The following is a 12,837-nucleotide window of genomic DNA, read 5'->3' on the forward strand; positions in this document are numbered from 1 at the left end:
GAAATTTAATGCAATAAAGTAGGACAATGGAGAGCTGTGATGAGCCCTGCAGTGCAGGCAGCGTGGCACAGGCAGCTGCCAGGCAGGAGCCTGGGCTCCCACTGGTGACACTGGCCAGCGCTGCTGTGCACTCCTGAGACCAAGGCAGAGCTGTCAGGATGGCTGTGGCGTGGCAGAACCCCCCCAGCCATGCCCAGACTGCCCCCCTGCTCCCCCAGATCATCGACCTGACCACGGAGCTGTCGGATGAGCGCTACAAGGGCGATGTCACCTGCCAGGCCCTGGACGGGGAGCGGGCGGAGCGGCTGCGGGGCACCCGCGAGCTGCAGGAGCTGCAGGTACCACAGCCCCGAGCCCTGTGCGGGGACAGCGACCTTGCCATCCCCCTGACACAGCTCTCCCGAGTGCCCCAGAGCTGGGTAGAGCTGCTGCCTTCCTCCCTTCCCCAGAGCAAGCACGACCAAGTGCAGAAGAAACTGGAGTCGGTGGAGAAGCAGCTGGAAGAGGCGCAGCAGCTGGTGCAGCTGCGTGAGATGAAGATCAGCGGCTCTGGAGGAGGTAGGGGTGTCCCTCCAGAGGCAGTGCATGCTCTGGGAATCCAGCCTGACCTGTGGGGCCACAGAGAAGAGGGCAGAGGTTTGTCCCCCCCAGTCAGTGCCACTCTGCAGCCCCTGGCCACTCCGGAGCGTTCTGTCACCCTGCATTGCTCATCCAGCAGGAGCTGGCAGTGACAGCTTGGGGACACAGCTCTGGATCTGGCATGGGGCTGGTGTGCTGTGCCCCAGGGTGCTGCTGGCAGTGCTGGGATGGGATGGGATGGGATGGGCACACAAGCTGTGTCTGAGGCAGGGCACGTGCTCTGTGCGAGTGGGGCACACAAAGCAGATCTGTGCCCCATAAGCTCTGTGCTGGTGTCAGTGCCTTGTGCATCCCCTCCCCTGCGCCCAGCAGGGCCACAGGGGCTGGTCAGGCTCCCAGCACCCACCCTGGGTGTCTCTCGTTGGCAGAGGACGAGTGGCAGGTGAGGTTTGACTGTGCCCAGACCGAGATCGTTTTCCTGCGGAAGCGGCTGGCGCAGCTGGAGGAGCGGCTGGAGGCAGAGCTGGGCACCAGGACAGGGCTGGAGCAAAAGGCAAGTGCTGCCAGCCCAGGAGGGGACAGGGACACCCAGGGCAGCAGGGCTATCCTAGGGATATTCCTGTCCCTGCTCCCAGGAGCTTTGGCAGGGCTGAGGCTCAGCGTTGCATCTGCTTCTTGCTGCTGCTCCCACTGACCACAAAAACCAGATATTTTCTACAGGTTTGAGCCTCAGAAACAGCAAAATTCCACCTTGGTCAAGTGTGAGCATGGGCAGAGGGTGAGGAGCTGTGGGCAGGGGGCTTTCAGTGGTGGCTCTTGGTGCTGCTTTGGCTTTAGGAGCTGTACAGGGTTCTGCTCTCCCCATCTGTCACACAAAGAGCTGGCAGCTCCTGAGCTTTGCCCTGAGGAGGGAAAAAGCCAATGTGCTTCCCTGAGCAGTGCCTGGGAGCCAGGTCACTTCCCATAAGGATAAAACAAAGAAATAAAGATTTCTCATGGTCCATTAAATAGTAATAAGAAAGAAGCTGAGTTTTAGGAGCTTGGGTAAAGCGAAGCAGCCCATTTGCTCTCAGTTAGTTTGGAATTACAGGCTTCATTAATGCAAGATTTTGCTTATTTAAAGTCATTCCTTAACGACTCCATTCCCTGGCGTGGGAGAGCTCTGAGTGTCTGTCCCAAACACAGCGGGAATCCTTGGGGATTCCAGTCCTTTTTGCAGAGAAATGGGATCAGGCATCGCCCCGGGGCAGCTCTGCTGACTCAGCAGGAGGGGCTGGGATGCTGCAGGCACTCGGAGGGTGCCTGGAGCTGGAGGGGATACAGCACCTCGGGCTGTCCTTGTTTGGTGAAAAATCCCTGGGTGAACCAGCCCTGGGGACTGCAGTGAGGCTGAGTCCTGGTGGGGATCTTATCCAGGGGGTGTGGGGTCAGTGGGGTTTCTTCTCTGTGGGGTGTGTGGGGTCCAAGGGTCCTTCCCCTGTGGGGGTGTGTGTGCTGTCAGTGGGGTTCTTCTTCTGTGGGGAGGTGTGGGGTCCATGTGTCCCTCCTCTGTGGGGTGTGTGTGCTGTGGGGTCTGTGGGGTTCTTCCTCTGTGGGGTGTGTGGGGCTCCTCCTCTGTGGGGTGAGTGGGGTCTAAGGGTCCTTCCTCTGAACTGAGTGTGCCATGGAGTCGATGGGGTCCCTCCTCTGTGGGATGTATGTGCTGTGGGGTTCCTCCTCTGTGGGGTGTGTGGGGCTTGTCCTCTGTGGGCTGTGTGTGCTGTGGTGTCCCTCCTCTGTGAACTGAGTGTGCTATGGAGTCTATGGGGCCCCTCCTGTGTGGGGTCCCTCCTCTATGAATTTCCACAGAGTCTATGGGGTCCCTCCTGTGTGGCATCCCCCTGCCCCTCCTCTCTGGGCTGCCTGTACCACGGGCTCTACAAGATCCCTGCTCCACGGGGCGCACGTGTCCATCCTCCGTGGGGTGCAGGGGGTCCATGTGTCCCTCCCTGGTGGCACAGCCCCTCGTGTGTCCCCCCTGCAGCTGGCAGAGGCGCGGGCAGCGTGCCAGGCGGCGCGGGACGGGGCGCAGCGGCTGCGGCGGCGCTGCCAGCGCCTGGCCTGCGAGCTGGAGGATGCCCGGGTGCTGGCTGAGAGCCAGCAGAGCCGCAGCCACGAGCTGGAGAAGAGGCAGAAGAGGTGAGGAATGGGCAGGGCTGGGGGTGCTGGAGCAAAGGAGGCAGGGGATGGGGAGGGGTTGGGGTGGGTGAGGAGCTGTGTCGTGGATGTGTTTTATGAAAAATCCTCTTGTTAGGATCTTTTCTCCTGAGAAGCTGAGAGGCCTCAGAAATGAGATGTAAACAATAATTATCTGCTGCTGTGGAATGCAACAGGTGCATCTGTGGATTGGTCTCGTGTGGTTGTTTTTAATTAATGGCAAATCACAGCCCAGCTGTCTCAGACTCTGGTCAGTCACAAGATTTTATTATCATTCCATTTTCCTTTCTATTCCTTGCTAGCCTTCTCATGAAATCCTTTCTCTGTTCTTTTAGTATAGTTTTACTGTATCATTTTCTTTTAATATAATATATATCATACAATAATAAATCAGCCTCCTGAAACATGGAGTCAGATCCTCATCTCTTCCCTCGTCCTGGGACCCCTGCAAACAGCACCACAGAGCTGCTGTAAGGGTGGAGCTGTTTTTTTTATCTGTTTCAGCTGCTGGGAGTTATTTTTCCATCCCGTTGCTGTGTGACTGACACAGGGTCTGAGCCCAGACTGGTTTGGGTTGGAAGGGATCTTAAAGCTCATCCAGTTCCATCCCTATGGAATATTCCCTGTGAATATTCTCCTTCCACTACCCCAGACTGCTCCAAGCCCTGTCCAGTGGGGTCTGTGTGTCCCTCCTGACCTTGCTGTGCTCCCCTCCAGGTTTGACCTGCAGCTAGCCCAGGCCCTGGGGCAATCTGCCTTCGAGAAGAGCCTCCGTGAGAAGCTGTCCCAGGAGAACACCAGCATCCGCTGGGAGATGGGCAAACTGCAGCAGAGCCTGGAGGTAAGAGGAGACCCCACTTTGCTGTCTTGGAGCCAGTTCTGGAAGCAGCACTGATTACCTTTGCAATCAGAGCAGAGGCAATCAGGAAACTTGATTCCAATTTCTCCTAGCACGGCTCAGTGTGTTTAAATCTCCTTCCAGAAGGGGTGTTGCTATGTATAAATGATCCCCACCCCATGATTCAGCTAATCAGGGCCAGCCCTGTTTTCACTGGGGTCACTTGTGCTCTTCCTCACATTCCTACCCCCAGTCCCACCTTGGGGATGGTGCTGCACCAAATGCCACCGTGGTGACCCTGGCATGGCTGCTGGGGTGGGGGGAGCCCCCAGGGCTGCTGCAGGGACACCCCAGGGCAGTGGGAAGGTGAGGTCAGGATCAAGAGGAAAAGGTGGGCCTGGGGCTCTCAGTGTGGGGCAGGGGCTGCCCAACCCCTGCTGCTGCTCCAGAGGGGTTGGGATGATGGTTTTGGGAATGCTGTGGATTCTGAGAGTGCAGTGTGAGCGTCCAGGCTCTGATCCTTGCTCTGCCCAGCACAAGGAGGCCGAGGTGGCCAGGCTGGAGCAGCAGGTGGCTGTGCTGGCCGGCCGAGTGCAGGAGCTCAGCGCCCCTGGGGCCATGGACACGGTGCCTGTGCTCAAAAAGAAGCTCTGGGACCTGGAGGGCAGCGCTGCTGAGCAGAAGAAGGAGCTGGAGAGGCAAACAGCTGCTGTGGAGCACCTGGAGCAGGTAATGAGGGGCTGGGGGGGACCAGGGGTGTCTGTCCCTGCTGGGACAGCCCAACACCATCCCCACCCCTTGGGGCTGTGCCTCATCTCTGGGGGTTTCAGCTCCACGAGAGGCTGGAGCTGGAGATGGAGAGGATGAAGCAGATCCACCAGAAGGAGCTGGAGGACAAGGACGAGGAGCTGGAGGACACGCAGAAGTCCTGCCAGAAGAGGGTAGGTTTGGTGCTGGGTGCTCCCCAGAACTCCCCATGTCCCCAGGAGCCCTTCCAGGGGTCCATGTTCCTGCTTTCCCTCCATCACCTCGTGTGAGCCCCCATCACAGCCTGGGGGTGCAGACCAGGCTTTGGATCAGGGGTGAGCCCCAGTCACAGCTTTGGGGTGCAGACCAGGCTTTGGATCAGGGGTGAGCCCCAGTCACAGCTTTGGGGTGCAGACCAGGCTTTGGGCCAGGGGTGAGCCCCAGTCACAGCTTTGGGGTGCAGACCAGGCTTTGGGCCAGGAGTGAGCCCCAGTCACAGCTTTGGGGTGCAGACCCAGGCTTTGGGCCAGGGGTGAGCCCCAGTCACAGCTTTGGGGTGCAGACCAGGCTTTGGGCCAGGGATAAGCCCCTGCCAGGCTGGAGGGGCTGCTGGGGAGAGTGTGTGTGAGCCACACGTGATGCAGCACATGGACCCACTGCTCCCAGTAACACCAGAGTCACACCAAGGGCACCAACTCCAGGGTTTCATTTCTTGGAGATGATTTGCAGAAAATAACCTTTCCTCAAAGCCATGAAGTTGATGGGTGCAAACACCAATTCCAGAGCTGCAGGGGCAGCCTTTGGGCACGTCTGGGTGTGCTTCAAACAGCCCATCCTGTGCCCAGTGTCCTGCATGCACCTGGCACTGGCACTGCTGGGGACAGGAGGTGCTCCAGGGGACGTGGCCCATTCCTGGTCCCCAGTGCTGGCTGCTGAGACCTCGGTGCCCTCCCTCTCCTGGGGAGTGCCAAACCCCCCCTGTGGCAGTGCTGGCACCTTGAGGGGTGGCTGGGCACTGAGCAGGGCTGGGTTTGTCCCACGCAGCTGCGGCAGCTGGAGATGCAGCTGGAGCAGGAGCACGAGCAGAAGCAGATGGTGCTGCACGAGAAGCAGGACCTGGAGGGGCTCATTGGCACCTTGTGTGAGCAGGTAAGGGGGCAGTGCCCTCCCAGGGGCTGCTTTGGGGGCCCTGCCCTGTGTGACCATGTTCATGGGGGTTCTTGGAATGGGGGAAGAGACGAGGATCTGACTCCATGTTTCAGAAGGCTGATTTATAATTTTAAGATATATATTACACTAAAACTATACTAAAAGAATAGAAGAAAGGATTTCTTCAGAAGGCTAGCTTAGAATAGGAAAGAATGATAACAAAGGTTTGTGGCTCAGACTCTCTGTCCGAGACAGCTGGACTGTGATTGGCCATTAACGAGAAACAACCACATGAGACCAATCCCAGATGCACCTGTTGCATTCCACAGCAGCAGATAACCATTGTTCACATTTTGCTCCCGAGGCCTCTCAGCTTCTCAGGAGGAAAAATCCTAAGGAAAGGATTTTCCATAAAAGATGTCTGCGACAGCCGTGCCCTAAAAACAGGAATGGGGATAAAAAAGTGCAGCCAGAGCAGAGCCTGGTGTTGGTGCACACGCAGCTGCTCGTGGGGCTCTGTCCCTCTTCTGTCCCAGATGCCACCCAGCCACAGCAGGCACTGGGATCTGCAGGGATCACACAGGGGCTGCATGGTCCCAGTAAGGACCCACAGAGGGGAATTGTTCCTTTTTGTACAGGAGAATAATCCAAGCAGGGGGAGGTGTGTTCTTTTCCCTGGTGTTTCACGAGAGTCAAACTAGCCAGGTCTAGCACTGGAGTGCATCCAGCTACCTAGAAAAGCAGTTTATCCAATCCTGCTCGTTGCAGAGGAATTATATCCCAAGCACATTTGGTGAACAAATCCTTTTTCCCTCTCTGATGAGTCTGTGGAAAAAAAGCACACCCAGTTCTGCTCTTGTTCAGTCAGCAGGTGAGGGGCTGGACTCAGCCTTTGGCATCACCTGGAGGCCATCCCAGAGCTCTGGTGACTGAGAGAGGCCAGGGCTGAGGATGGCACCAGCTCAGTGTCATTGTGTCCCAGTGCAGCTGCTCCCCAGGACTGCCCAGAGGATTTCTCATATGTCCCCATGCCACTCACCCTGGCACAGACACCAAGCCCTGTGTCCTCTGGCTGTTGGCACAAGCTGCATTTCACCATTTCACCAGCCCTGGCAGTCCTGTGAGTTCACTAAACAGGAGGAATCTGGGATCTTTGCAGCACTGGAAGGGAGGGAATATTTCAAGCAGACACAAAATGGTCTGACGAGGCTTATCCAGCACAACCCTCCTGCTCCTGGCTTAGAAAATGTTTTGGGAACTGTCACAATAAATAATGCTGTATCAAAGCAGGGGATTATTACAACAGTCTAACGTGTCCTGCTTGTTCAGGGGAGGGGAGCTGAGATGGATGAGGAGGCAGCAGGGGCTGGGGGAGCTCAGGAGGATGGGGCCCCTTCTCCCCCTAGGTCAGCCCCAGGTGTTGCCCTGGCAGCCCCCAGCCCCCCGAGGGCAGTGCTGGTGTAAGGGAAGGGGAGATGGGGCCATGCAGCTGGGATTGCTGTGAGACACAAGCACAGTTTGGCAGCCCCTATTAAATCAAATCCTGGCTTTGTCACTTAAAAATCCTGGGCTGCAGCGGTGGGAGGGGGCAGCTGGTTCCAGCCATGGCTCCAAATTTATCCCCTGTGGTTGTGGAGAGACTCTGAGCAAGAGGAAAATGGTGTGAGCAGTGTCCAGGATCCAGCTGGAGGGATGGCAGAACAGCAGTGGTGGTGCTGCAAACACCCTGTGGTTAGCAGAGGACAGTTCATTAAAAAATGGGAAGAAAACAGCCAACCCAGAAAACTAATTAAGGAAATGGAGATGCCAATGATTTCTTGTTCCAGCAAATTCCAGCCAGCTCTAAACCAGGCCACAAGGTCAAATCCACACAGTTGATTTTAGCCAGTGAACAGAAAATAGGAGAGGGAAAGGGGTTTGAAACGAGAGCCGTGGAAAACAACCTAAATGGAAAATGTTCTTACACCTCAGTGATGCTGAAATTGAGTGCTGAAACCATGTCCCTGTTTATTTGGTGGCTTTCAATTCCTTTATCCCTGTAACCATGGTTGCTCTCTCCCTCTCTCTGGCAGGGGGAGCACAGAGGATGGGTTTTTTAAGGTATTCCTTGTGGCTGTGTGGCCAGGCTGTCCCTCTGGCCACAGGGGGGGATGTGACTCGTGGGGACCAGGGGTGGGCAAATCAGAGGAGCATCTCTTTGACGGGGGAAAATATGGAACATCCTGGAGGTGTTCACTCAGTACTTTGGTGTAATTAACCAAAATATCCCTGAATTGAGCGGGGAACGCCTTGGGGTGCGGCAGAAGGTGCTGATGGGGCCGGCAGGGCTCAGACATCTCCTCTCCCCATCCCAGATCGGCCACCGCGACTTCGACGTGGAGAAGCGGCTGCGGCGGGACCTGCGGAGGAGCCGGGCGCTCCTGGCCGATGTTCAGCTGCTGCTGGCGGCCCCGGCCGGGCCCGGGGGCAGCGCTGCGGAGCTGGAACAGCTGCGCAAACAGGTAGGGAGGGAGGCGCGGGCAGCGGGGGAGCCGCAGGGAGCATCCCCCGGTGCCCCGGTTAACTGAGCGCTGGCACACCCGAGAGTCTCCTTGGAAAAGGAGCGCTTCCCTGTCATTAAGGCAACGCTGGTGAAGTGTTTTGGTTTTTTTTCCTTTTTTCCCTTTTTTCCCTGTTAATTACCTTCTGTTTGGCGCGTTTCTGCGCGTCTCCTACGGCCGGGATGGGGCGGCGTTGCCATGGGGATGCTAGAAGCGGGAGAGGGATGGGGGGGATTTGAGCTCGGCGGTGTTGAGTGACCTGGGGAGCGGCTCCAGCTCTGTGCCAGCTCTGCGCCGCCACACTGGGGACATCCCCGACCCCAGCGTGAGCTCTTAGTCCTCTGCCATGCATAGGGGCACCACAGAGCTGCCCATCCCCTTGTGGGCTGTGTATTCCCAAGTGCCAAGCAGGGGCTCAGCTAAAGATGCTGGCCCTCTGAAACCACTCAGAAATTAATCTGTTCTGCACATTTCTCCTGGAAACAAACGAATCTGGAGGCACGAGCAACTCCAGCAACATCCAAACATAATTGGGAGGGTCGTTGTGCATAAATAACAGCTGTGAGCAGCAGCTGTGCTGGGAGAGAAGGGGAAGGTGAGCTGGGCCTGATGGAGCTACAGGTGTGTCCATGCCCTTACCTGGATGTCCTGGGCAAGAGATGGCCATGGCTGGGACAGGCCACGGTGGGAATGGCCACTTTTTGCACTCTTGTGTTGTTAAATGTTATTGACCCAGTGCTGTGGTGCTGCACTTCATTAAATCCCATAATGTTTCCCAAATCCCACTTTGGGGCTGGAGAGGTTGCACTGCCCCTGTTTTTCCCCAGTCCCTGGTGGGAGGGAAATGTGGCAGGGCTGTGCCCTCAGGTCCTTTCCATGTGCTGATCTGAGGGACCTTCATGGATGTTGAGGTGCTTCCTCTGCCCATCCCGCCGTGTCCAGCCCCATCTCCCTGGAGAATAATGCCCAGCTCACCTGGGGAAGTAAATCTTTGCTCCAGAGAGGAAAGTCATGGAGAGAGCAGCTGAGGGAGCTGGGAAAGGGGCTCAGCCTGGGGAAAAGGAGGCTCAGGGGGGACCTTGTGGCTCTGCACAGCTCCTGGCAGGAGGGGACAGCCGGAGGTGTCAGGCTCTGCTCCCAGGGAACAGGGACAGGAGAGAGGAAACTGCATCAAACTGTGCCAGGGGAGGGTCAGGTTGGACACCAGGAGGAATTTCCTCATGGAAAGGGTGGTCAGGCACTGGAAGGGGCTGCCCAGGGAGGTTTGGAGTCCCCATCCCTGGAGGTGTCCTAGGAATTCCTGGATGTGGCACTCAGTGCTCTGGGCTGGTGACAAGGTGGGGATCAGGCACAGGTTGGGTTTGATGACTTTGGAACTCTTTCCCAGCATTTCTGACTCTGAGATTTTGGGGTTCTTGCTCCCTGCACACCCCAGTCCTCACAGCAAGGCAGGAGGTCACTCTCTGTCCCTGTGATTCCATGGCCTCTGCTCATCTCCCTTGTGTCTGAAGAAGAGCAAACAGCCTGGATTTTGGGAATGTGGAGTTTTTGCTGTGCCACCAACACTGAGGCTCTGCCTGTGCTTAAAATGCCACATGATTATCCTGTCCTTTAAGCTGAAACAATTTCTAATGGCATTCATGACGACTTTCTCAAAAGCCAATTCATCCTACACCAGCCCACGGACCTGCACGAGAAGAAAAACTTTGCTAAAATGCTACATTTCCGTTAATCAAAATCCATATGGCTGGAAGTGCAGCATTGTTTCTTAATAAGGCTGAGGCATCCATTTTATGCAGGTATTTAACAGATGGTGTTCACAGCAAACTAATGTTGTTCCACAGTTCATACATTATGCATTTTTTGGGGGGGGAATTTCAATTTATTCTTCCCAAGTGGGAAAATTCCATTACACCAAGTGAATTGGAAGCTGATGTTTAATGAGGGGTCCTGGAGATGCTTTTTCTGTCTGATGGAATTATCAGGAGTTTGGTGGGAATTGTGGCAGGGAAGAGGCCAGACCATGAGTGGGGATGCAGCTGGACAGGTGGGAAAGGCCATGAAACCAGGAGTTGATCTGTGTGGCATCTTCAACTCATGCCAGCAAAGCACAGAGACATTTTTACAGCTGATGGAAGAAAGTTCTTCCTTTGCTAGTGAAAGGTCTCAATCTCCCCAAAAAATGGAGGGAGGCCAGCTGAGGATTGCTCCAGTTATAATAGTGTTCCATTATTCCCCCCACTTTTAAATTTTTAATTTTTTTTTTTTTTTTTTGAGGGAGAGAGATAAAAAAGAAAGTTTAAAAAAAAAAATTCTCAAACTCTCACCTTGGTGTGCAGCTTTTCCCGTTGCTCCCTGCAACTCCACAGGAAAACCAGGCACGGGAAATGAGCAGTGAGCAGAGGGGTTTGTTTTTCTTTTTCGTAGAGAAAAAGAAAGAAACCCCAACGAGCAGGGGAAGGAACTGGATGTTCAGGTACAGCCTACGACAGCTCCTCCGCCCAGGCAAGGGGGGAGTTTTCGGGATGACGCTGCAGCTTCCAGATGTTTGCAGCCCATTGAAGATCGTTTGTGATCTTAATGGCTGAGCTGTAAAACCCGAGAGCAAATTAGCGTTTATAAATGGGATCTTCCACGTGTATTTGCAAATGCAATTTACGCCACGTGAAAAGCCCATTTGCGAACCGCCCCGAATCGTGAATTGCTCTAATCAGGAATTACGTGTAATTCACATAATTTTGCAAATTAATGATCCCAGCTCTGCCTGGCCGAGGAGGAGGAGGGAGGATGTGCCTGGACTCACCAGGACAGGCAGTGGTGTTGGGATCTGTGCTGGGAGGTGCCAAGGAAGCTTTGCTTGCCCTGTAAACCAGGAGCAGACAAGTTGAGGAGCAGCAGGGTTTTAAAACGTGAAGATTTCTGTGTTCTTTAGCAGGGAAAAAATGCCCTGTTGTCGCTCTAGGACATGAAATAAAACGATGCAGACACTGGACTCTCCAAGGTAAAAAAGAAGGCAGTTTAATTTCTGACTCCAACATTTATAGATTTCCAAAAGTGACAGTGGATCGGAGGGTGAAAGTCTCCAATGACGCTGGACAAACCAACAGCCCATCAAACTTCTCCTCCTCTATAAAAGAATGCCAAACAATAAGTTATTTACATAAAGCGCGTGAGAAGGTTCGTTACAAGACTGTAAACATCAGCAGGCTTAGAAGAACCTAAAAAAATAGGGTGACACCCTGTGAAAGTGGAAATAAGCATGGCTGTGTGGCGCAGGGGACAGCGCCATCAGCATGTGGCTTCTGCTCCTTTAATGATGATCCCCTGCACCTTTTCCCAGTTGGAAGAGAGTGAAGCCAAGTGTGCAGAGGCCCAGAGATGCCAGCAGACAGCAGCCCAGGAGCTGGAGAACCTGCACACGGAGCTGGAGACCCTCAGCAGAAGCAAGACCCTGGTGGGTTCCATGGCAGGGCCGGCGGGAGGGCGCAGTCCCACCTCGGGATGTTTGGCAGCAATCAGCAGATGCTTTGCTAAACCAGCACTGCCAGATTGGTTAATAAATCACCTTGGAGCATTAATTACACCTCTGAGGATATTTACAAAATATCCCAGCGTCTTTACGGAGTCTCCAAGGATATTCCTCATTAAATCACCTGGACCGTTTGGAGACAGCAGCCCCCGGGGTGGTTTAAGGGTGGACAAAATTCCTGCGAGGGAGCAGCATCCCACGGTGCTGCCCTGGCTCTCTGGTGGGCTGGAGGCTGTTGGCAGCGTGTTCCAGGGGGGATTTGGTGGGATCCATGAAGCAGGAGCTGTGGGTCCTCCTGCAGGTGGACGAGCAGCTGTTCCAGCTGCAGCACGAGCGAGCCGACCTGCTGAAACGCATCGATGAGGACCAGGAGGACCTGAACGAGCTCATGGAAAAGCACAGGGCTCTGATCGCCCAGGTAGGAGCTGGGGCATCCTCTCCAACCCTGGCAGGGCTCTCAGAAAGCCCTGCAGGCTGGCACGGAGCTGGTGGTGGCACCTGGGGCTGCACAGAGGGGTGAGGAGGCACAGAGATGCTGTGATGAGGAAGGGAAGGCTCACAGCACCAAATCCTCTCACCTGCAGTTTTAAATCTCCTTTCAAGATGTGTTTTGCCTTTAGTTTCAACACTTGGGGAATCCTACAGCTGCCCTTCTGGGTTGTTTTTATTATTCTTTTCACTATTTTGTCATGCAGAGGTTAAAAAGTGCTGCCAGACAGCTTTGGGGCTTTCAGTGCGTATCCAAACTATGTCAGGCTCTCCCAAAGGATTTTCCTGGGAGCTGAGGGACCCCAAAACTCCCATGGGAGGGGGCAGGCTGGCCAAGCTGACAATTCACAGTCTGGTGCCCCTTGCAGAGGTGGTAGGGATCCAGGAGCCTGTGTCTGGAATGAGGAGAATCCTGATCCACAAATACTTGTTTCAAAATTTAGGGAAAACCTGCAGTGAGCTGGGACAATGCAGCTCCACCAGGGCAGTCCAGGAGCAGCTCACTGTCCTAGTGGCAGGAGGTTCAGGCAGAAACCAGCCCTCTGCCTTGAGCCCTGCTGCTCCCACTCCACATTTTCTGTTTCTGCAGTCGGCCACAGACATTGCTCAGATCCGGGAGCTGCAGACGCAGGTGGAGGATGTGAAGAAAGAAAAGCAGAGCCTGCAGGAGAAGGTAATTCCTGCAGGAGAAGGTAATTCCTGCCCAGCCTGTGGCACCCCTGATGAGGAGTGGGACCTCTTTAGGCTGGAGAAATCTTTCCCTGGCAGAG

The 12,837-nt window shown here is 55.0% G+C and overlaps 1 protein-coding gene across 1 annotated transcript in view; it reads left to right on the forward strand.

Annotated features, from left to right (window-relative positions):
• MYO18B (myosin XVIIIB) overlaps window positions 1–12,837 on the forward strand; it is a 65,973-nt gene that overhangs the window by 32,348 nt on the left and 20,788 nt on the right. The window contains exons 27-38 of the mRNA XM_071445796.1: window positions 219–338; window positions 450–558; window positions 1,008–1,132; window positions 2,603–2,757; window positions 3,493–3,616; window positions 4,148–4,342; window positions 4,444–4,554; window positions 5,405–5,509; window positions 7,864–8,010; window positions 11,390–11,503; window positions 11,880–11,996; window positions 12,657–12,740. Coding sequence (XP_071301897.1) covers window positions 219–338; window positions 450–558; window positions 1,008–1,132; window positions 2,603–2,757; window positions 3,493–3,616; window positions 4,148–4,342; window positions 4,444–4,554; window positions 5,405–5,509; window positions 7,864–8,010; window positions 11,390–11,503; window positions 11,880–11,996; window positions 12,657–12,740 — 1,506 coding nt within the window. The remainder of the gene's footprint in view (window positions 1–218; window positions 339–449; window positions 559–1,007; window positions 1,133–2,602; window positions 2,758–3,492; window positions 3,617–4,147; window positions 4,343–4,443; window positions 4,555–5,404; window positions 5,510–7,863; window positions 8,011–11,389; window positions 11,504–11,879; window positions 11,997–12,656; window positions 12,741–12,837) is intronic.

Source organism: Agelaius tricolor, unplaced genomic scaffold (assembly GCF_023055355.1).
Source record: "Agelaius tricolor isolate 1412-34295 unplaced genomic scaffold, bAgeTri1.0.p SCAF_20, whole genome shotgun sequence".
Lineage (NCBI taxonomy): Eukaryota > Metazoa > Chordata > Aves > Passeriformes > Icteridae > Agelaius > Agelaius tricolor.